Below are 25,033 nucleotides of genomic sequence, written 5' to 3'. Positions count from 1 at the left end.
TAAGAGGAACTTGAGTCTAACAGGTGAACTAACTTCTTAGATTTTGTGGGCTTTAAGTGTTTTAAAATTCATGGTGAAAGCATATTCTGCAGAGACATATTTACTGTTAGAGAAAAAAGCAACCACTGACTCTGTGAATCCTGCAGAAATAGAGACCTTAATGAAAAACCTGAAGTTTTACCCTTACACTGTCACAGTTGCGAACAGCCATGAGGCCCCATGTAACACTCAATATGACCTCTAATCCCTTCTTGAATAACGAAGAGTATAAAAACCAAGCTCACAAATTAAATAAATACCCTTAGACGTTCTGCCTACTTTATTAATATTGGCATCCTAGCTCTTGGTTGTGGTCAGGCTCTGCTGTTTTATGGCTTGGCCTTGCAGAGTTGAGAAAACCCTGAGAAGTTGCCAAGTCCTTCTCCATCCCGTGGAGGCAGCACAGGGAGAGCTCAAAGGCTGCAGTCAGAAAGAAGCGGGCTTAAACCTGCTTCGCCACTGACTTCACGTAGCAGCTCAGGCAAATGACTTAGCTAAGTTCCGGGCCCTCAGCCCTTGTGCCTCCTTTGAAAAGCTGTTGGAAGAGCTGTTGCGAGGAATAAGTGTGTGGGACATGTTCTGTGAAATTTTACAAATAACACAAAACCTTCTTTGTACAGATAAGACAAGTGAAAGGAGGGGCTAAGACAAGGTTGTCCAAGTAAACTGTAAGCTTTCACGATCAGTTTCCCAAAACACCTCTCCACTGAAATACAATCACGAGTCAACAAATCAGCAAATGTTTGGATCCCCAAGCTGTAATAGGGACGGCAGGTATAAAGATGGATAGAACCCAAACTTGTAAATTATTGTTGCTTTGAGGGAGATTATGAATACAGTGTAATTTCAATATTTAAATAATGTTCAAAAGCAATGTAGTAGTAGAATAGTTTGTGTGGTAAATTTTATAGATATTAAGTATGTTTAAGTCAGAAGAAAGAGCTATCAATTCGGATGGAGTATCTGGTCATAGTTTCTACAAGACTTGAATAGGTATTGCAAAATAAAGAACATCTATTTGTATACTTGTATAGGTGCTCCAGACCAGGCAATGTTAAAAATACTTCTTGCGTGTATTTTCTATCTAATGCATGGTATAATTTTGCTCTACTTTGCGATTTTTACGTAATTTGATATTTGTTAGTTAATTATTCCAATTGTTTGGGTTTCTTCATAGTGCTCTGTGACCTGTGGCTCTGGAGTTCAGCAAAGGGATGTGTACTGCAGACTGCGAGGTGTTGGTCGGGTGGCGGAAGAAAAGTGTGATCAGTCCACACGGCCTTATTTTCAGAGACAATGTTGGCGTCAGGACTGCATACAGTACCATTGGGTGGCGGGAGAGTGGCTGGATGTGAGTATTGTCAAGTACACTTTCAGACAACCCTTCAGTGAAAGAATGTGTTCTTCATTTCGTCATTGTATTTCTAGTGTTCAACGTCATGTAAGAAAAGAGAGACACGTCGGCAAGTGAAGTGCGTGGGTGCACAAAACACGCAAGTGAATGAAAGTTTCTGCGATCCTTCAACCAGACCTCTTGCGGTCAGAAAGTGCAGAAACCCTCCCTGCAAGTATATTGTGGTAACGGGAGACTCATCACAGGTAAGGCAAAGAAAAGAAGTTGAGAATTTTCGCTCCTGGAAAACACAGCTGAGTTTCAAATTTGACCCAGTTGAAACTGGGTCTAAATTTGAACATGGGAGCAGATGATGGTGTGCATATCAATCTAAGGGATAAAATCGCTGGCAGTTGGATGGTGCAAATAGAGTAACAGCAACATGTATGTTAAACTCTGGTGCAGTTCTGAAGCGATGACAACTTTGAAACCGACTACCAGGGACGGTTTGGCATCTGTCCCTGCATAGTTGGCTGCTTTAAAAAATTTTTCTCTTCCGGTTTTATTGAGATATAATTGACGCACAGCCCTGTATAAGTGTAAGGGGTACAGCATATATCTCTGTCATCATCCATATATCTATCTATCTATCTACCTATATCTATCTATCTATCTATCTATCATCTATCTATTGCTTCTTTATTCATCTATTTATGGAAACTTAGGTTGCTTCCATATCTTGAATGTTGTAATCAATGCTGCAATAAATATTGGGGTGTATATATCTTTTTGAGTTAGTGTTTTTGTTTTCTTCAGGAAAATATCCAGAAGTGGAATTTTGCTGGATCATATGGTAATGCCCATTCACAATTTTTTGAGGAAACACCATAATATTTTCCATAGTAGCTGTACCGATTTATATGCCCACCAGCAGTGCAGGAGGGTTCCCTTTTCTCCATATCCTTGCCAGCACTTGTTTGTTTGTTGTCTTTTTGATTATAACCATTCTGACAGGTATGAGGTGATATCACAGTTTTTATTTGAAATTCCTTGATGATTAGTAATGTTGAGTATTTTTACATGTGTCTGTTGGCCATCTGTATGTCTTTCTTGGAAAAATATCTATTCAGATCCTCTGCCCATTTTTAAACTGAATTGTTTGCTTTTTTTTTTGATATTCAGTTGTATGAGTTCTTTATATATTTTGGATATTAACCCCTTATCCAATATATCATTGCAAATATATTGTCCCATTCAGTAGGCTGTCTTTTCACTTTTTTGATAGTTTCCTTTGCTGTGCCAAAGGTTTTTATTGTGATGTGGTCCCATTTGTTTGTTTTCGCTTTTGTTGCCCTTGCCTGAGGAGATGTATACAAGAAAATACTGCTAAGATTGGTGTGAAAGAGCGTATTACCTATGTTTTCTTCCAGGAGTTTTAGGGTTTCAGACCTACGTTTAAATCTTTAGTCATTTTGAGTTTATTTTTGTATATGGTGTAAGGAAAGCATCCAGTTTTATTCTTTAGCACATAGCTGTCGAGTTTTCCAAATGCCATTTATCAATGAGACTGTCTTTTCCCCATTGTATATTCCTAGCTTTGTGTTGTAGATTAATTAACCATATAAGCATGGGTTTATTTCTGGGCTCTCTATTCTGTACCATTCAGCTATGTTTCTGTTTTTGTGCCAGTATCATACAGTTTTGTTTACTGTAGATTTATAATACAGTTTGAAATCCAAGAGCATGGTAACTCCAGCTTTGGGGGTTTTTGGGCTTTTTTCTGTTTGTTTTTTTTCTTAAGATTGCTTTGGCTATTCCAGGCCTTTTGTGGTTCCATTCAAATTTTTGGATTCTTTGTTCTAGTTCTGTGAAAAATGCCACTGGTATTTTGATAAGAATTGCATTAAATCTATAGATTGCTTTGGGTAGTGTGGACATTTTAACAATATTAATTCTTCCAATCCATGAGCATGGTGTATCTTTCCATTTACTTGTGTCATCTTCAATGCTTTCATCAATGTCTTATAGTTTGCAGAGTACAGGTCTTTCACCTCCTTGGTTAAATTTATTCCTAGGTATTTTATTACTTTTGATGCAATTGTAAATGGAATGGTTTTTAAAATTTTTCTTTCTGATAGTTTGTTGTTAGTGTATAGAAATGCAACAGATTTCTGTGTATTGATTTTGTATCCTACAACTTTAGTGAATTCATTCGTTAGTTCCAATAGTTCTTTGGTGGAGTCTTTAGGGTTTTCTATATATAATGTCATGTAATCTGCAAATGGTTACAGTTTTGTTTTTTTTTTTAAAGAAGATGCTGGGGGTAGGAGTTTATTAATTAATTAATTTATTTTTGCTGTGTCGGGTGCAAGGGCTTTCTCTAGCTGTGGCAAGCGGGGGCCACTCTTCATCACGGTGTGCGGGCCTCTCACTATCGCGGCCTCTCTTGTTGCAGAGCACAGGCTCCAGACGCGCAGGCTCAGTAGTTGTGGCTCACGGGCCTAGTTGCTCCGCGGCATGTGGGACCCTCCCAGACCAGGGCCCGAACCTGTGTCCCCTGCATTAGCAGGCAGATTCTCAACCACTGCCCCACCAAGGAAGCCCATGGTTACAGTTTTGCTTCTTCCTTTCCAATTTGAACGTCTTTTATCTCTTTTTCTTGTCTGACGGCTGTAGCTAGAACTTCCAAAACTATGTTGAATAAAAGTGGTGAGAGTGGGATCTTTGACTTGTACTTGATCTTAGAAGAAGGCTTAGAGGAAAAGCTTTCAACTTGTCATCACTGAATGTGATGTTAGCTGTGGGTTTGTCATATATAACCTTTATTATATTGAGTTATGTTCCCTGTACTATTGAAATAATCATATAACTTTTATCCTTCATTTTCTTAATGTGGTATATCACGTTGATTGATTTGTGGATATTGAACCATCCTTGCATCCCTGGACTAAATCCCGCTTGAATTTGGTTTGCTAATATTTTGTTGAGGACTTTTGCATCTATGTTCATCAGTGATATTGACCTGTATTTGTGTGTGTGTGTGTGTGTGTGTGTGAGATATTTTGGTCTAGTTTTGGTATCAGGGTAATGCTGGCCTTGTAGAATGAATTTGGAAGTGTTCCTTCATTGGCAATTTTTTAGAATATTTTGAGAAGGATAGGTGTTGACTTTTCTCTAAATTTTTGATAGAACTCACCTGTGAAGCCATCAGGTCCTGGACTTTCGTTCGCTGGGAGTTTTTAAATCACAGTTTCAATTTCAGTGCATGTGATTGGTCTATTCATATTTTCTATTTCTTCCTGGTTCAGTCTTGGGAAATTGAACATTTCTAGAAATTTATCCATGTCTTCTAGATTATCTAATTAGTTGGCATGTAATTGTTAGCAGTAATCTTTTATAATCCTTGTATTTCTGTGGTGTCAGCTGTAACTTTTTCTCTTGCATTTTCACTTTCTTGATAGTGTCTTTTGTGCACCAATGTATTTAATTTTGATGACATCAAATTTATTTTTTCTGTTCACTTGTACTTTAGGTATCATTTCTAAGAAACTATTGCCCATCCAAGGTTACAAAGATTCACACTTATATTTTGTTCTAAGAATTTTATAATTTTAGCTGATACGTTTAGGTCTGTAATCCACTTTGTATTAATTTTTGTATATGATGTGAAGTGGGGTCCAACTTTATCCTTTTGCATGTGGCTATCCAGATGTTCCAACACAATTTTTGGAAAAAACTGTTCTTTCCTCATTGAGTTATCTATTACTGAAGAGTTATTTTTGAACTCTGAATTCAGTTCCCTGATCTATGTGCCTATCCTTATATCATTACCACATAGTCTTGGTCTTATAGTAAGGTAGTTTTATAGTAAGTGTTGAAATCAGGAAGTGTGAGAGAACCAATTTTGCTTTTCCTTTTCAAGATTACTTGCTTATGCTGTGTCCCTTACATTCCTATATAAATTTTAGGATCAACTTATCATATTCTGTGTAAACTCCAGCTAGGATTTTGTTAGAGATTACATTGAATCTTGATCAGTTTGGGGAATGTTGCCATCTTAATAATGTCTTCCAATCTGTGAATTGACATGTCTTTCCATTTATTTAGGTCTTATTAATTTATTTCAAGGATGCTTTATAGTTTATAGTTTTCATTGTACAAATCTTACACTTTTTTGGTTAATTTTGTTCCTAAAAATTTTATTAATTTTTTATGCTCCTGAAAATGAAATTATACTCTTAATTTCATTTTCTGCTTGTCCGTTCATAATGTGTAGAGATAGAATTGATTTTTGTATGTTAAACACATTTATTGAGCACAGTTCTTTTTTTGTGTGGATTACTTAGCATTTTCTATATACAGAAGTATATCATTTGCAAATCCAGGTAGTTTTATTTCTTCCTTTAAATCTGGGTGACTTTTACTTCATTTCTTGCCTAGTATCCCTGGCTAGAAACTCCAAAACAATGTTGAGTAGAAATGGTAAAAACAGATATCCTTCTCTTTAGAGGAAAACTTTCAATTTTCATAATTGAATAGGTTAGCTATGGATTTTTTTGTAGATTCTCTTTATTATACCCTTCTACTCTTAGTTTGCTTGGTGTTTGTATAATGAAAATGTGTCAGTTTGTCAAATGCTTTTTTTGCATCTATTGAGATGCTCGTGTGGTCTTTATGAGTCTATTTGTATGATGTATTCCATTGATTGATTTTGCATGTTGAAACAATGTTACATTCCTAGGATAAATCTTACTTTGTCATGGTGTATGATCCTTTTTATTTGCTTCTGGGATTGTTTTGCTAGTGTTCTGTTGAGGATTTTTACATCTATATTCACAAGAGATATTGGTCTGTAGTTTTCGTTCCTTGTTATGTCTGCCTAGTTTTGGTATGAGGGAAATACTGGCCTCATATGACAAATTAGGAAGTGTTCTTTTCTATTCTATCTTTTGGAAGTGTTTTGGAGGGGGAGGGTGCTAATTCTTTAAACTTTTGGGGGAATTCACCAACGAAGGCTCTGGTCCTGGGTTTTTATTTGTGTGAAGTTTTTTGTTTATTAATTCAATCTCTTTACTTGTTATAGGTCTACATAGATTTCTATATACAGATTTCTACACATGTTCTCCCATCTTCCCAGAGTTTGTTGTTACTGCTGTTTGTTGTTGTTTGTTTGTTTGTTCAGTGACTTTTCTGAACTAACTGTAAAGTCTGTATTCTTTGTCTCATGTGGTCACTAAAGTCTCTATCTGATTAATTTTCAACTAATGACTGGATAGTGATTTCCTGAGATACTTGGAACCAGTAATCTCCAGTCTTTGCCAAGAGGCTCTGTGTGCATGTGTGGGCATCTTCAACACTAGATGAGGCAGTTGACAACTCTTCCTTAACCTTAACTTCCTGCTTGAGCAGAGCCTTGACATCAGCCAGAAATGAGAGTGTAGGTACTTCTCAGATATTTCCTAAGCTTGCACACAGCCCTAGACATGTGCACAACCTTATGTATGTCCATGGCCTTCTAGTTATCTATGACTCTGTTGGAGTTTTTAAAGCCCCTGTGGACATCTCCTTTCCAAGCTTTTCCTTTTAAGCTTTTCTTGGTAGCCCATTGCTTGCCTGACTGTTATCCACTTCCTCTGGAAGCTGCAAAGTTAAACAATAGCCTTTAATTGTGTTAAAAAATGCCTCCAAGGAGAAGACTTTTAGCACTGGGCAAGTGCTGGGTAAAGTCAAATAGAGACTTGAAAGTGAGGTCTTTCAGAAAACCACCAAACAGTTCAAATAATGACAGTTCTCTGGAAATGAGGCTTAGAAAGATGTCCAATCCCTCTGGAGGCTTCCATGCTTTTGTTTTTCACTATGTTTGCAGGGCTATAGATTTTCAATCCTCCTATAGAGCTGAAGAAGGGGAATGGGAATAGGGCAAACTAAAACACACAAAACTCACTGTTCTTACTGAGATTTAGCCTTATTTCTTTAATAAATGCTTCCCGGATTGCTGCAAGCCTTTGGTTAATTTACAGAGCTCTGAAAAAGTTGATTTTCACAAGTTTTGTCAGTTTTCTCATTGCTTTTATAGAAGAGAACATTTTCAGATGCCCTTGCTCTGCTGTTTTCACCGATGTCACTCACTCCTTTGGGGCTGCTTTGATAGATGGATATTTCTCCTCATCATAGGTTATATTTTCCTGCCTCTTTGCATGCCAGTTAATTTTTTATTGCATGCCATGCATTATGAATTTTACTTTGTTGGCTACTGGATAGTTTTTATTTCTATACGTATATTTTGAGCTTTGTTCCAGAATGCAGTTATTTTATCCGTAAGAAGTGTGATCTTTTCTTGTCTTGCTCTTAAGATATTTTATGGGAGACCAGTTCATTGTTTACTCTAAGGTTAGCTATTCCCCTCTACTGTGGCAAGACCCTTTTGAGTACTCTACCTATTGCTGCATGTATATAAGGTTTTCCAATCTGAATGAAGGGAACAGACACTATATTTGGTCCTGTGTGAGTGCCAGATACAGTGATTCATATGTCATTTATTTACTTAAAAATACTTATTTATTTATGTTGCACCAGGTCTTATTTGAGGCACACGATATCTTTGTTGTGGCATGTGGGATCTTTAGTTGTGACATATGGGATCTTTCAGTTGTGACATGCGGACTTCTTAGTTGCAGCATGCGGACTTTTAGTTGTAGCATGAGTGCGGGATCTAGTTCCCCGACCAGGGATCGAACCTGGGTCCCCTGCATGGGAGCACGGAGTCTTACCCACTGGACCACCAGGGACGTCCCCATATGTCTTTTAATCGGTCCATCCCTTGGCCTCAGTTGGAGTCCTCACATGTTTGCACTGGTCAGAACTCTGCTGTCCCCTTGGGATCCCTTTCCTTGTTCCAAAACCTGGAAACTCTCTCAAGACGTTAAGCTGGAGCAATTATAGGGTCACTTTGTTTGTTTCCGTCTCCCAGGGAATCACTGTCCTTTATTGCCTAATGTCCAGTGTCTTAAGAGCCATTGTTTTATCAATGCATATTTTGTTCAGGTGTTTTTTTTGTTTTAAGTCAGATGGTAACTCTATTCCTTGTTACTCCTTTTTGTTGGAGTCAGAAATCTATTTGCCCATTCTTTTCTCTGGATCGTTAATTTATATCTAAATCACTTACCTATTCTAGTCAGATGGTAGTACACATCACATTGTATGTGTAGAGGTAAATATATGCTAAATTTATATAGAGTTACAAGTACATTAAGACTAATAAATGTCCTTTATTTCAGGTAAGAACGATTGATATGTTTCATTTCTCCAAAGCTCTGCTTACCAGGAAATAAATTTTCATTCAGTTAAGCTTTTCTTTGTAGTGTGACCAAGAAAACAGAAAACAAACAAACAAACAAACAGAAAAAACATAGGCACTGAAAAAAGACAATCTATCCTGAATCTGGATCCTCTCCATCCTGGTACAACTCTGTGAAAGTTGCCTAATACCTCTGAACATTTGTTTACCCATCTGTAAATGAGGCTAATAAATAGGATTGTTGTGGGGATACCATAACATAGTATATATTAAGCACGTGGAAAGTAGTGGTGCTTAACCCTGGTTAAGTTTAAGAGCATCTTCTTCTCCCTTCGTAACATTGTATTTTTCAGTGTGCAGGTAACTGTGGATTTAGTTACCAACAAAGGATTTCATATTGCATTGGGATCCGATCTACTGAGAAATATAAGCTTCATGAACTGTGGCCTATAGACTATCAAGAATGCCCTGTGCTGCCTTCCCCTCAGGTTTACAAATGCAATTTTAGAACCTGTTTGCATATGGCCACTTGGAAAGTTGGAAAATGGAGCAAGGTCAGTTTATAATTATGAATTTAAAACCTTCTGAATGAGACTTTCTTGTTGTGGGATGCCTACTATTCTGCACTTCTAACTAGATATCAGAGTTGTCTCATACCCCTATTGTCTAACAATCACTTTACCAGTTATTTATCAGTTATTATCTCTTTTTCTAAGTTTGCTATAACCTGCCTTAAGCAGAAACCATAATTAATACTTGTTTCTTTTCCTCAGAGCACCTGGCACAGTGGCTTGCATTTTGAATAGATGCTTAAGCAATACTTATTGGTTAAGTGAAAAAGTAAATAGATCTAATGTATGAGTAATACAGGTTATTTGCACCATATTCCATTTCCAATTTAATTGATAGAAAGCAAGTAAATATTGCTTTGCAAACAGCATACAACAATGAGTAAAAACTCAGTAGTCTGAATAACCATCATTAATTAATATTTATCGGGTATTTACAATATACTGCTGAGCTAACTATACAAAATAAATGGAAAGGAGCCAGTAATTGAGAAAGAATAGATTGAGTTTCTTAAGGATTAGCTCCACCTGTGACTCTCTAGCCTCCAGGATATTTTTGTGTCTGCAGAAATTCTAGCCATTATTGATCATCAGTTTGTTCCAAAAGGACCTAGCTTGAAAGGAGGAGATATGTATTTACTGGCCTTATTATCCATTATATACTTTACCTTCAGATTTTACTCTGTTCACAGTGCTCTGTGACTTGTGGAGTTGGGATAATGGAGAGAAGAGTGGAATGCATAGCTGACAATGGTTGGTCCAGTGACTTATGTTTAAAGAGTTTAAAACCAGATGCTCAAAAGAAATGTTATGTCCATGACTGTAAGTACTAGACTTCAAAAATCTAGAACCTAAGTGTTCCTAAGAAGTTTTAATTAAAATCTGAAAATAAATATTTAGAGTAGTCATACACTCCACAAAATGAAAGTTCTGTTTTTTTCAGAATATAACAATATTGGTGTAATTGAGTTAAATTCATGTTGTGTCTGTAATTTGTTTATTGTTGATAAGTTGTACTCACTTGTCCTTGAAGGTAAAACATTTACCAGCTGTAAAGAAATCCAAGTGAAAAACAACATTACCAAAGATGGTGACTATTACCTTAACATTAAAGGAAGAATAATAAAGGTATTATGAAGACAGCTCCTATTTGATTTTAGCATTGACTGTTGACTTTGAAAAAATCTTTTCTAGATCTTTGCATTTTCTCTTTAGATCTATTGTGCTGGCATGCACTTGCAGAACCCCAAGGAATATATATCATTGGTCAAAGGTGAAGAAGACAACTTTTCTGAAGTATATGGCTTTAGGTATATGCTGTGTTTTGCCTTATCTGTGCATTTTCATGGTCCTTCAAGAGAATTAGAAGTTCCAGAGTTCAGAGTGGTACTTGAATAGCTCCCAGTGTGACAAGTAATTTAGAATCAGGTAGACATATTATGACCTAAGCCAGATGTTGTCCATGCCTGTTCAATAATAAAGATTTGAGCATTAACATGTACTCACAGAGAGACTGACTAAGAAGGATAATATGGGTGAGCAGTGAGACAACAGAGGAGGGAAGAATTTAAGACCTGTGTGTATTTTCATAGAAGTCAAATTAATTCCAGTAATAAAAGCTAGGAGAGCTACAGCTGAATTATTTTTCCACAAACTGGTCTTGACTTTCCCAGTGATCATTTTGTATTTCTTTGACATTTAACTTGTTGAGTGATTTTTCATTTCTTTCACATTTAACCTGTTGACCCTAAAATATTGAAGAGTGTGTCTTTTACCTTCCCACTTCCAAAGTTTACCATTTATCTGCTTTATGGTCTAATAATGGTATCTAATACTAAAATATTTTAATGTTGTTACAGACTGCAAAATCCATATGAATGTCCTTTTAATGGAAGCAGGAGGCAAGACTGTGAGTGTAAAAATGACTACTTGGCTGCTGGACACACTGTTTTCAGCAAAATAAGAATTGATCTTAATTCCATGCAAATTAAAAGTAAGTGCTGAATCACTATTTGTAGAATGAAAAGTACCTGTTTGCTAATGCAAGTGTAACAATATACTATATGGTATATGTGGTAGCTAGGGTATAGAGAAGGGCCTAGCATTGTACAATAATTACTTAGAATTCTTTTAAAAAAGTTATTAGCTACATAGTTCCAGTGCAATGATACAAACCATGGGAACCCTTAATAAAATGTAGTGGTAATGACACTGTCATTAGTAAAGATAGTAAGGATACTGTCATAGTAAAGATCCTGCCCTTCCAAGATATAACAATCTACCTTAAAATCCTCAATTACATTAAAAATAAGGAAGTTAATATCCTCAATGTAGTTGTATAAGCTTTTTTGCAAGGGCTTAAAGTAATAATTAACATTAGCTTCAGGTGACAGTTTGTCTAGTATTTTCTTATACTTTATTTCATCTGATCTTTTTAACAACCCTATAATAGATAAGGCAAAATTTCATCACATTGTTGCAAGTGATGAAATTAAGATGCACTTATAGAATTAAGTGATTGGCCCAATTCATACAGTTAGTAACTGGCATTGCAGGGAGATAAAGTCCCACTCACAGATCCCAGATTATGGACCTGCTGCCTTTCTAGGAAGTAATTTATAGTACAGTCAAGTTAAAGTAAATATACTTTATGAAACCTAACATACACTGAGCATCAGGCAGTCTGCCCTCCTGAAAATTACATAGTGACATGAAAATGCAAAGAAGTTCATTTCAGAAGCAGAAACTCTAAATCACAATTGAATCACCAGTGCCTAGCACAGCACCTAAACCACAAAAAGAAACAAAACAATGTTTGTTGAGACAGTGAATGCATGAATACATAATCTCTAAATCAGTCATATGATGGTGAACTATTATTGTCAGTAATAGTGGCTACCATTTACTGAACACCCACAATTACTGCAGTGGGTAAGTGTTATAATGCTTTGGTTATGATCATAGACTCTGGAGTTAGATTGCTGGGTGTAAATTCTCTGCATCCAGTTACCAGTCATAATAAGATGCCTCTCAGGTTTTTTTCTTTCTTTTTTTCTGCTTTTTTTCCTTTTTTTTTTTTTTTTTTTTTTTTTCGGTTAGGATTAAGAGATAATACTTGTAACATATCTAGTAAATGCCTTGCGAGTAGTAGGTGTTCTATAAACAATGGTTATTTAATAATATATGTTGTGTCAGCATTGCTGAGTACATAATGGGCATTTGGGAACTTATTTGCTGTTTAGCAAGCTTTTATCTTTCATTAATTTATCAAACTTGCCATTTTGCCAGGCATTGGACTGGGCTCTGAAGATACAATGTTAAATGTATACATTTTCCACTTGCTTTCTCTTTTCCTTCCTCATACTTGTGTGCCAAAACCCCAGTCTTGATTAAATTAAACTTTTCACCTACTCTGCACTTGCACCATGAATCTTGCATGTGGCAAGTAATACACAGCCCTCCTGACTGATCTTACTTTAAATGCATGACTCCTGAGCTTGCACGGACCCTGGTCCATTCCTCCCCAACTCTTCCCAATGCCTGACTCACAGCTTCTCCTCTGGCTTCAAACTTCGAAATTTTCTAATACCTCCACTCCAGTCATTCATTGCTGATGACCTAAACCTTGACCTATAGACTTTGCCTTCTCTCCTGGTCACTGTGGATGAACTATTTCTGCTGCCATCTGAGGCAACCCCTTCTACTTGTGCTCTGAGCTCCTTGCTTTGTACCAACTCAGGACCATTATTTCAGCAAACTTTCCTTTTTCTCTTACATCATCAATTCTTCTTCCATTTCTTTAACTCCAATGACAAATTCTTGATTTTCATTCCATTTGATCCATCAGCAGTCTTTGGTTTCCAGGACTTCTCACACTCATCATTTGGCTCCTGTCTTGGTCACTCTTTCTCCCATCTTTCTCACTGTTTCTCAACTTGGCTAGTTACTCTTCATTTTATACAACACTGAATATTGAAGAACTTCAGGACTCAGTCATTCCCTTAAGGATCTCTTTCAACTTATAGATTTCAAATACCATCTATTAAATGACAGTCCCAAATGTATATCTCTAATTCAGACTGCTGCCCTGAATTGCAAGATTCAACTCCCTACTCCACATACCCACATGAAATCTAATATGTTTCTGACAATGTATCCAAGACTGAACTTTCTTTTTTTTTTAATTGGAGTATAATTGCTTTGCCATGCTGTGTTAGTTTCTGCTGTACAATGAAGTGAATCAGCGATATGTATACCTATGCCCCTCCCTCTTGGACCTCCCTCCCAGCCCCTATCCCACCCATCTAGGTTATCACAGAGCACTGAGCTGAGCTTCCTGTGCTTTATAGCAGGTTCCCACTAGCTATCTATTTTACACATGGTAGTGCATATATGTCATTCCTAATCCCACAGTTTGTCCCACCCTCCCCTTCCCCCACTGCGTCCACATGTTCATTCTGCGTCTCTATTCCTGCCCTGGAAATAGGTTCATCTGTACCCTTTTTCTAGATTCTACATATATGCATTAATATATGATATTTGTTTTTCTCTTTCTGACTTACTTCACTCTGTATGACAGTCTCTAGGTCCATTCACATCTCTACAAAGGAACCAGTCCTTCTACCCAAATTTTTACCATTTCAGTAAATGGCAACCATCAGCTTCTAGTTACTCTTGCTAAAGCATAGCAATGTCTTTAACTCCTCCCTTTATCTCACACCTATGTGCCATCCATCATCAAATTCTGTCAGGTGAATCATTAACATACATGCTGCTATGCACTGTATTGTGTCCTGCATAATTCATATGATGAAGCCCTAATCCCCAATGTGACAGTGTTTGGTCCTGGGGAGATAATTAGGTCTAGATTAGTTCATGAGAGTGGGGCCATAATTGTAAGATGAATGCCCTTATAAAAAAAGAGGAAAAGACACCAGCAATCTCTTTCTCTGCTATGTGAGGACACAGCAAGAAGACGATCTCCAAGCCAGGAAGGGGGGCTCTCACCAGAACTTGACCCTGTTTGCACCTGCACTTCTTTTGTTTAAGCCCCCCAGTCTGTGATAGTTTGTTAGGGCAGCTTGAGCTAAGACACATGCAAAATCCCACTTTGCCATTATCTCATTTGCTATAACCGTGGGCCAAGTCCATATCATTTTTTTCACCTGGATTCTTATGCTTACTGACTGGTATTCCTGTTTACTCTGGTAGCACTCAGGTTCCTTTTCACCTTTTCCCCAACTCCTGACCTAGATTCTCTTCTCAATAGAGAATCCAGAGTGATCCCTTAAAACGTAAGCCATGTCTTGTCTTATACATTATCTCATTTCACCTTTTTAATAACCCCAACCTCTACTCAAAACTCTCCAAATATCTCCCATCTAACTCATAACAGAATTAAAAATCCTGCCAATGGTCAATCAAACTCAATAAGACCTTCCCATCTCCATTACCTTTCTGCTCCTTCCCTCCACACTCCTTCCTTGCACGATCTGGCTCAGACACATTTGTCCCTTTGCTGTTTCTTGAATACATCAAGCATGCCCTCCACCCCTCCTTAAGGCCTTTGCACTTTCTGTTCTATCTGCCTAGAATGATTGTCTGTCGGGTTTACCCCTCAGTTTCTTCCTGAATACACCTTCCCAATAAATTCATCCTGGACCCTCTTCACTCCAAAACTCCTTTTCTTCTCATTCTTTTCCTGCTTTATTTTTTATTTTTTTCTATAGCATTGATCACCTACAACATATGATAATATCTACTCTATTACTTGTTTCTCTCTGGTAGCACTCAGGTTCCATCGGCCCCTATGTCATCCACTATTGTGCTCTTACAGTACTTATAATAATGCCCAATACGCAATAGGTTCTAAAGAAATATTTGCTGAATAAAAGTCAACTTTCCTCAAGAAACTATCTTAAGGAAATCCTGAAGACAAATTTGAATTAACCAAAGTGAGGAGAAGGAGTTTCAGGAGGAGACATCATGAACACAGCATGAAATGGTGAAGCATTTTGGTTCCACTAGAGAATAAGGAGTAGTCTAGTTTTGTCTAAGCATAAATTGAATGGAGGTTGGGGGATAGCCGCTTATTAGAGAAGTTCCCAGAAAGCAGATCATGAAGAACAACGTGTACTAAACTATACAGCTGAATTTATCTTTTAAGTTATGGGGACCTTTGGGGTAAAAGTATAAACAGGGGAGGGAACAGGCTCAGTTGGAGAGAGAACAAATTGCATCCATGAAGATATTTAGGAAGCTAATATAATAGTTCAGATAGAAGGTGATAAGGACCTAAATTAGGGACTTGGTTCAGAATAGAGAACCTGAGAGAAATATTAAAGAGGTACACTCTATGATTTTCCAACAGATGGAATATGGGGATTTGTGGCATGGAATGTTTAGAAAGAGTTCCAAAATAACTGGGTAGATGCTGATATAGTTCAATGAGATGAGAAATATAGCAGGGGGAATATGTTTGGAGAAAAAGATAATGCATTTAGCTTTGGACATGTTAAGCGAGAGCTATCTGTGGGTTATCCAGGGAATGATGGAGGAGATAGTAGCAAAGGCTAATTTGAAAACTGTGTCAGTTTGCCCAGCCTAACCCTAAGTACCATGCATAAGCAGTGGTGTGTGGATAAATGTTTAACAACCAGCTCTTAACAATCAGGAAAAAAAAAGTTTGATTTGTAAGTTTTGCCAGTTTCCATGGGGTATATATTCCCACCATGGCCAATTTTAAGCTACCAACATGAGCTCATTATGCATGGAGTTGGGAAGAGACACACACAATTGGTTCTCATGATTTGGTACAAGCTGACTCTGGCACACCATGGAAGGCCTGCTGGCTTTGGAAGCTGCCCTTGGAGATATGATAAATATTTCCAGAAATGCTACCTTTGGGGATTGCCTCTAGGGGACTGGCGTCATCATGAGGGCATGCAGTGATCTTGCAGTTCTCCTGAAAGATATTTGAAACAACATTAGCAGAGGTGAGAGCCACCGACTGCATGAGAATTAGTTGGGATGTTATTTAAGTGATTCAAGCATGAATAAGTGATTGTACCAGCTAAACTTTAGGGTTCCTCCCAACCTATTTTTGAGCCAATGACTCTTTCTTTCTGATACTTTATATGGAATCCCCAGCATTGTTGCCAGTCAAGAAATTTTGCTAATAAGAATAACAAAAGTGAGATTAGAAAGAATGAAATAGTAATAGAAGAAATCAAAGAAAATGGCACACTTTTTATCTTCGTGTTTTTGAATTCTCTAAATGAATTTATATGCATACTCTCTATAAGTATGTATATGTTGCTTTATCATAATTTATCTTTAAATAATGTTTTTTCCTCTGTAATTTTGCTCCTTATGCCACTTTATCTATTTTAGCTATTCACTATGATGTAAAATATGATAGAGCATTTATTTAGCTTTTAAAACATATGGATTAGTTACAGATGTCCCTGTCATATTTTAGAGCAATTTATGAGGTGAACATTTTTATATTAAATAAAAATTTGAGAGCCTGATCTATATTATGTACTACAATTGTGCAACATTTTTGCTTAAAATTTTGGATTAGTTATATGAATGTATTTAAGGATGTAATATGAAGACTGCATGTTTTGCAATGAAGATGTGAAAACATACAATGTCTCAGTGCTAAAGAATTTCATTTATTATTTTCTAGCTACAGACCTTCTTTTTGCCCAGACAGTATTTGGAAACGCAGTTCCATTTGCCACAGCTGGAGATTGCTATAGTGCAGCCAGATGCCCACAGGTATTTCATAGTTGATTATTTTTTCTCACTGAGTAAAGTTAATACTGTTTCTCTTCATTCACTTTCTTGACCAAAATACTGCAAGAAACATAAGTAAATAGAAAATTCAAACTTCTGACATGAAATTTATTTCAAAGGTTATAGATAAACTTTGGAGGGAAAGCATCTTTGCCAGTACCAGGTTTGTTTGAAGGGTGTAATAATAAGAATTTTAAATTGTTTAGATCCTGTTTCTCCTTCCATGATGCTTTATCACTGACAATCTTTCGACTTAGTCCATAGAAATGAATGGACATAAGTTACAAGGTAAAGGAATGGATCACAAACGTGACTTTCATACACTGCTGCTAACAACAGTTATATTAGCTGTTTGGGCCTGTAACATTCTCAGAATAACTTTCTATTACTGTGAAATAATACATTTCCCTGTATTTATTCTTGTTTTTGTCCTTTCTTTTGCAGAGTTCTCTTTGCACACCCCTTTATGTCATTTTTGAGCTTTCCAGTACAAAGTGTGCTTCCTAGAAGAAATTTGCTGTCTCATTTTTTTAACATAGGATTTTATAAAGTCTGTGTGAATAACATTTTTTATGATAAGATACAGAGACATAAGCTAGGTGAATATACCATTATTAGGTAGATTTATAGATTAATGATAAATCCTGCCCAGGAGATAGTAATTATAATAATGATTTCATTTTGAAGATAACTAGCTAAGGGTTTGCCATAGCCCTCTCTTCTAAGAATTTCTCATTCACAGTTTTCATCCTATGACATAGAAAGTATGCTTATGCTAAAAAGAGAGGGCATTTTCTGTATTAGAGAAGGACACTTAAAGAAGTTCAAAAGACACTAGAACTACAGGCTGAAATGAATATGAAAAAAGTTAACTGGAATAAATATATAAATCTTAGGTCCATAAATGCAAGTAGAACCTGGCAATGTCATATAAAAAGACCAGGTGTTTTATTCAACCACCATGAGTTCAATATAACTAGTGTAGATCAAGTAGTAATTTTTTTTCTTTTTTTTCATATTGAGTTATTTTTATTGGCTGGCATAATACAAGGATTATTTTCCTCTTCACGGAACAAAATGTGATACCACATTTCTTTACAATTAAATTAAGGCTAAAGAACAACAAAGACATTATGGTTCATATGATGCATTGGAAACATATTGTCTGTGCTCCACTTGAGCAGAGGGTAGAATGCCTTTAATTTGTTGCTTTATGAAATGCCAGGTTTTCAGGGCAAATCCTATTAAGGGGTTTTAGTTCCTGCCTGATATTTTGCTTCTCTGCCAGCTGCCACTGCATTGGAGATACCTCAGGATTGTTCAGCCCATGGTTGGATTTGATTTAGAAATTAAAACTACCAAATTGGGGAAATGTGTCCATTCATTCTTTCTCATCTATTTATCCATCCAATATCTATCATATCTATAATAAGCTTATTATAATCATCTGCTTACTTGTCATTTCCCTCCACTAGTCTGTAAGCATCTGGTGAAACTGGTTCTTAGGTATATCTTCAATGCCTGATGTATTTACTGACTAAACAGTAAATATTTATTCAGTGTTTGAACTCTCAATGAGATTTTACTCTAGGAGAGAAGATAAAACATGTAAATTTAAAAAAAGAATATGTTGGATTGGGTGTGTGTGGGGGTGGCCAGAAGAGATTTATTGGAATTTTGAAGATAGAGATCCTAAATAGTACACTCATTAATGTTTTGGGGGGGAATGAACTATCTACTGACCATCTGTTTCTCCACCTACCTATCTAGTTACTTAGGTAGCACTTTAGTTCTTTATTCATAAGCCATAAACAAACCAAGCAAATCAATTGTTTTTTGTTTGTTTGTTTGTTTTGTTACATCACTCTGTTACTGGTCAAATCAGTCATACAATCAACTATTTCTAATCTCATAATGTTGTGGTCAGAAAAGATGCTTGATATGATTTCAATTTTCTTAAATTTACTGAGGCTTGATTTGTAACCCAAGATGTGATCTATCCTGGAGAATGTTCATGCACGCTTGAAAAGAAAGTGTAATCTGCTGTTTTTGGATGGAGTGTCCTATAAATATCAATTAAATCTATCTGGTCTATTGTGTCATTTAAAGCTTCTGTTTCCTTATTTATTTTCATTTTGGTTGATCTGTCGATTGGTGTAAGTGAGGTTTAAAATCCCCCACTATTATTTTGTTACTGTTGATTTCCTCTTTTATAGCTGTTAGCAGTTGTCTTATGTATTGAGGTTCTCCTATGTTGGGTGCATATATATGTATAATTGTTATATCTTCTTCTTGGATTGATCCTCTGATCATTATGTAATGTCCTTCCTTGTCTCTTGTAACATTCTGTATTTTAAAATCTGTTTTTTCTGATATGAGTATTGCTACTCCACCTTTCTTTTGATTTTCATTTGCATGGAATATCTTCCTCCATCCTCTCACTTTCAGTCTGAATGTGTCCCTAGGTCTGAAGTGGGTCTCTTGTAGACAGCATATATATGGGTCTTGTTTTTGTATCCCTTCAGCAAACTTGTGTCTTTTGGTTCGATCATTTAATCCATTCACATTTAGGGTAATTATCGATATGTATGTTCCTATTACCATTTTCTTAATTGTTTTGGGATTCTTTTCGTAGGTCCTTTTCTTCTCTTGTGTTTCCCACTTAGAGAAGTTCCTTTAGCATTTGTTGTAGAGCTGGTTTGGTGGTGCTGAATTCTCTTAGCTTTTGCTTGCCTGTAAAGCTTTTGATTTCTCCATCGAATCTGGATGAGATCCTTGCTGGGTAGAGTAATCATGGTTTTAGGTTCTTCCCTTTCATCACTTTAAGTATATCATGCCACTCCCTTCTGGCTTGTAGAGTTTGTGCTGAGAAATCAGCTGTTATCCTTATAGGAGTTCCCTTGTATGTTATTTTTCATTTTTCCCTTGCTACTTCTTTTTTTTTTTTTTTGTGGTACGCAGGCCTCTCACTGTTGTGGCCTCTCCTGTTGTGGAGCACAGGCTCTGGACGCGCAGGCTAAGCGGCCATGGCTCACGGGCCCAGCCGCTCCATGGCATGTGGGATCTTCCCAGACTGGGGCATGAACCCGTATCCCCTGCATCGGCAGGCGGACTCTCAACCACTGCACCACCAGGGAAGCCCTCCCTTGCTATTTTTAATAATTTTTCTTTGTCTTTAATTTTTGCCAGTTTGATTACTATGTGTCTCGGTGTGATCCTCCTTGGGTTTATCCTGTATGGGACTCTCTGCGCTTCTTGGACTTGGGTGGCTATTGCCTTTCCCATGTTAGGGAAGTTTTTGACTATAACGTCTTCAAATATTTTCTCGGGTCCTTTTTCTCTCTCTTCTCCTTCTGGGATCCCTATAATGCAAATGTTGTTGTGTTTAATGTTGTCCCAGGGGTCTCTTAGGCTGTCTTCATTTCTTTTCATTCTTTTTTCTTTATTCTGTTTCACAGCAGTGAATTCCACCATTCTGTCTTCCAGGTCACTTATCGGCTCTTCTGCCTCAGTTTTTCTGCTATTGATTCATTCTAGTGTAGTTTTCATTTCAGTTATTGTATTGTTCATTTCTGTTTGTTTGTTCTTTAATTCTTCTAGGTGTTTGTTCTTTAATTCTTCTAGGTTTTTGTTAAATATTTCTTGCATCTTCTCAATCTTTGCCTCCATTCTTTTTCCAAGGTCCTGGATCATCTTCACTATCATTATTCTGAATTCTTTTTCTGGAAGGTTGCCTATGTCCACTTCACTTAGTTGTTTTTCTGGGGTTTTATCTTGTTCCTTCATCTGGTACATAGCCCTCTGCCTTTTTATCTTGTCTATCTTTCTGTGAATGTGGTTTTTGTTACACAGGCTGCAGGATTGTAGTTCTTCTTTCTCCTGCTCTTTGCCCTCTGGTGGATGGGCTATCTAAGAGGTTTATGCAAGTTTCCTGATGGGAGGGATTGGTGGTGGGTAGAGCTGACTGTTACTCTGGTGGGTGCAGCTCAGTAAAAGTTTAATCCACTTGACTGCTGATGGGTGGGGCCAGCCCCTACCTGGGCTATTTGATGGGGCTAATGGCAGACTCTGGGAGGGCTCACACCAAGGAGTACTTCCCAGAACTTCCACTGCCAGTGTCCTTGTCCCCACAGTGAGCCACTGCTACCCCTCGCTTCCTCAGGAGACCCTCCAACACTAGCAGATAGGTCTGGTTCAGTCTCCCCTGGGGTCACTGCTCCTTCCCCTGGGTCCTGATGCACACACCACTTTGTGTGTGCCCTCCAAGGGTGGAGACTCTGTTTCCCCCAGTCCTGTCAAAGTCCTGCAATCAAATCCCAGTAGGCTTCAAAGTCTGATTCTCTAGGAATTCCTCCTCCCATTGCCGGACCCCCAGGTTGGGAAGCCTGATGTGGGGCTCAGAACTTTCACTCCAGTGGGCGAAATTCTGTGGTATAAGTGTTCTCCAGTCTGTGGAGTCACCCATCCCGCAGTTACGGGACTTAATTTTACTGTGATTGCACTCCTCATACCATCTCACTGTGGCTTCTCCTTTGTCCTTGGATGTGGGGTATCTTTTTTGGTGAGTTTCAGTGTCCTCCTGTCGATGATTGTCCAGCAGCTATTTGTGATCCTGGTGCTCTCACAAGAGGCAGTGAGAGCACGTCCTTCTACATCATCTTGGTTCCCACGTCCTCAAGAAGTAATTTCTAAATGACCCAGTATAATCATAAGGTACCAAAACACAATATTGAGACCAAAAGTTTTATTTGTACTTGACACTGGAATATTATACTTATTTAAAAATTTCTGTCTGGGAAAGATAAATTTTTAATCTATCTAGGAGTAGAAGGTGACAATCAGGAAAAAAAGGAAGATTTAAAGTTCATTATGTTAGGAAAATGAAGAAGGTAGCCAGGAAAATGGTGGGAGGTTATGATAACTACTATTAAATATGTAAGGAGCTCCATGAAAGAGGAGTGACTTCAGTATGTGTTACTCAAGGAGACATTAATAGGGCAGAAGATTCCAGCTCAAGATAAAGAAGACTTTTGACAAGGAGAATTGCCCAATAAAGAGACCACCCCCCCAAAAAAAAAAATCCTTCGCCTCAATAAATCACTAATTTTTGCCAATATTTTTGTAAATTGATCTTGTATTCTGCAACCTTGCTGAATTCATTTATTAGTTGTAAGAGTTTTTTATTGGATTCCCCGGGATATTCTATATACATAGTAATGCCACGCACAAATAATTTTACTTCTTCCTTTGCAATCTGGATGCCTTTTATTTCTTTACCTTGCCTCATTACACTAGCTAAAACTTCCAGGATAGTGTTGAGTAGAAGTGACAAGAGTGGACATCCTTATCCTATTCTTGATTTCAGAGGGAAAGCATTCAGTCCTTCATCATTGAGTGTGTTAGCTATGAGTTTTGTAGATGCCTTTGATTAGATTGAGGAAGTGCCCTTCTTTTCCTAATTGAAGTGGTGTTATCATGACTGTTGGATTTTGTCAAATGCTCCTTCTGCATCTGTTGTGATGATCCTGTGGTTCTTGTCCATTACTGTTGTGATATGGTGTATCACACAGCTTGATTTTTTTTTTTTTTTTTTGCAGTACGCGGGCCTCTCACTGTTGTGGCCTCTCCCGTTGTGGAGCACAGGCTCCGGACGCGCAGGCTCAGCGGCCGTGGCTCACGGGCCCAGCCGCTCCGCGGCATGTGGGATCCTCCTGGACCGGGGCACAAACCCGCGTCCCTTGCATCGGCAGGTGGACTCTCAACCACTGCACCACCAAGGAAGCCCACTGATTGATTTTTGTATGTTGAAACAATCTTGCATTCCTGGGGAAATCCCACTTGGTCATGAGGTCTAATCCTTTTTATATGTTGCTAGATTTTCCTCTGTATTCAGAAGAGATACTAGCCTATCATTTTCTTTTTTTTGTGATGTCTTTTTCTGGTTTTGGTATCAGGGAAGTACTGGCTCCATAGAATAAATTGGGAAGTGATCCCTCCTCTTCTACTTTTTTGGAAGAGTTTGTGAAAAATTAATATTTGGTAGGATTCACCAGCAGAGCCATCTGAGCTCAGGCTTTTCTTTGTGAAAGTTGTTTTATTTACTAATTCAGTCTCTTTACTTACTGTAGATCTTTTCAGATTTTCTGGTTCTTCTTGAGTCTGTTTTGGTAAGCTTATGTTTTTTGTTTTTGCTTTTAGGAATTTGTCTATTTCACCAAAGTTATCTGGTTGGCATGCAATTGTATGTAATATTCCATATAATCCTTTATATTCCTGTGAGATTCACAATCACGTCCCCACTTTGATTCCTGATTTTAGAGCTTTGAGTCTCCTCTCTCTTTTCTTGGTTTGTCAATTTTGTTCTTTTCAAAAATCCAACTTTTGATTTTATTGATTTTCTCTGTTATTTTTCTCTTCTTTGTTTCATCAATTTCCACTCTATTTATTATCATTTCTTTCCTTCTGCTTGCTTTAGATTTATTTTGCTCTCCTTTTTTTCAGTGCTTTAGATGGAAGGTTAGGTCATTGGTATGAGATCTTTTTTCTCTTTTAATATAGGCATTTGCAGCTGTAAATTTTCCTTTAAGCACTTCTTTTGTAGCATCCCTGAAGTTTTGGTATGTTGTGAATTCATTTTCATTCATCTTAAAGTATTTTCTATTATCACGTGTGGTGTCTCATTTGACTCACTGGTTATTTAGGAGTGTGGTGTTTAAGTCCCATGTTTTGTGAATTTCCCACATTTCCTTCTGTTATTGATTTCTACTTTCATTCCATTGTGGTTGGAAAACACACTTTGTATTTTTCAATCTTTTAAAATTTATTGAGGCTTGTTTTATACATAGCATATGGCTATCCTGGAAAATGTTCAATATGTGCTTGGAAAGAATGTGTGTTCTGTTGTTGTTGGGTGAAGTGTTCTGTAGATGTCTGTCAGACCTTGTTGGTTGAAAGTATTGTTCAACTCTTCCATTTCCTTGTTGATCTTCTGCCTAGTTATTCTATCTACTGAAACTTTGCAGCTATTATTGCTGAGTTGTCTGCTTCTCACTTCAATCCTTTTGTTTCATTTATTTTGTATTAGATTTATTTACCTTGTGATTTTGTTGTACATGACTATATGCTGTAATTGTCATAATATCCTGATATAGTGACCCTTATATCATTATAAAATGTTCTTCTTTATCTGTAGTACCATTTTGTTTTGTTTTGTTTTAAAGTCTAATTGATATTAGAATGGCTACTCAGGCTGCTTATAGTACATGGTATATATGTTTTCATCCCATTTGCTTTTAACCTATATATTTTTGGATCCTAGAAGTGTCTCCTACAGGGAATACTTTGTTGAATCTCTGCTTTTGGATTGGATTGCTTAATGTTGTAACTGATATGTCTGGATTTATCTTTGCCATTTTACTTTTTGTTTTTATAGGTCTTGTATTGTTTTTGTCTCTTCTTTACTGCTTTTTTTATTCAGTGAACATTTTCTAGTGTAACATTTTAATTTCTTTAATAATTTTCTCACTGTATTTTAAATTGCTTTCTTAATGGTTGCTCTAGGGCTTACAATGTACATCTTAACTCTACTCCAGAATCTTCTCCAGAATTATACTACCTAACTGCAGTGACATATAGAAACATTACTCCTATATATACTCTTTTTCCTCTTCCCTTTTTTTGTTGTTATATTTGTTATCCATATACCTACCTGTGTAACAAACCACAATACATTTTTATAGTGTTACTTTATATAATTTTATATCTTTTAGAGCTAAGAAATGAGAGAACTTATATTTCATTGAGTTTTTTACATGAGCCTTTTTATTTAGCATTTCTGGTTCTCTTCATTTCTTCCTGTGGTTCTGAGTTATCAGCTGCTGTCATTTAATTACTGCAAAATAGCTTTGCTTCCATCTGCTTTATTTGTGGCATTATTATCAAATATACTACATTTCTCTATTATACTGGTCAGTAGTATAATTACATACATAT

At 37.0% G+C, this 25,033-nt stretch overlaps 1 protein-coding gene across 1 annotated transcript in view; it reads left to right on the top strand.

Moving 5' to 3' along the window:
* Nucleotides 1-25,033, top strand: part of ADAMTS20 (ADAM metallopeptidase with thrombospondin type 1 motif 20) — a 194,035-nt gene that overhangs the window by 155,314 nt on the left and 13,688 nt on the right. Inside the window, exons 30-37 of the mRNA XM_024740424.1 lie at nucleotides 1,217-1,390; nucleotides 1,468-1,638; nucleotides 9,023-9,223; nucleotides 9,931-10,060; nucleotides 10,272-10,366; nucleotides 10,454-10,548; nucleotides 11,098-11,231; nucleotides 16,932-17,023. Coding sequence (XP_024596192.1) covers nucleotides 1,217-1,390; nucleotides 1,468-1,638; nucleotides 9,023-9,223; nucleotides 9,931-10,060; nucleotides 10,272-10,366; nucleotides 10,454-10,548; nucleotides 11,098-11,231; nucleotides 16,932-17,023 — 1,092 coding nt within the window. The remainder of the gene's footprint in view (nucleotides 1-1,216; nucleotides 1,391-1,467; nucleotides 1,639-9,022; nucleotides 9,224-9,930; nucleotides 10,061-10,271; nucleotides 10,367-10,453; nucleotides 10,549-11,097; nucleotides 11,232-16,931; nucleotides 17,024-25,033) is intronic.

This window comes from Neophocaena asiaeorientalis, unplaced genomic scaffold, assembly GCF_003031525.2.
Source record: "Neophocaena asiaeorientalis asiaeorientalis breed wild unplaced genomic scaffold, Neophocaena_asiaeorientalis_V1.1 scaffold340, whole genome shotgun sequence".
Lineage (NCBI taxonomy): Eukaryota > Metazoa > Chordata > Mammalia > Artiodactyla > Phocoenidae > Neophocaena > Neophocaena asiaeorientalis.
This window is presented reverse-complemented; position numbering and strand designations above follow the sequence as displayed.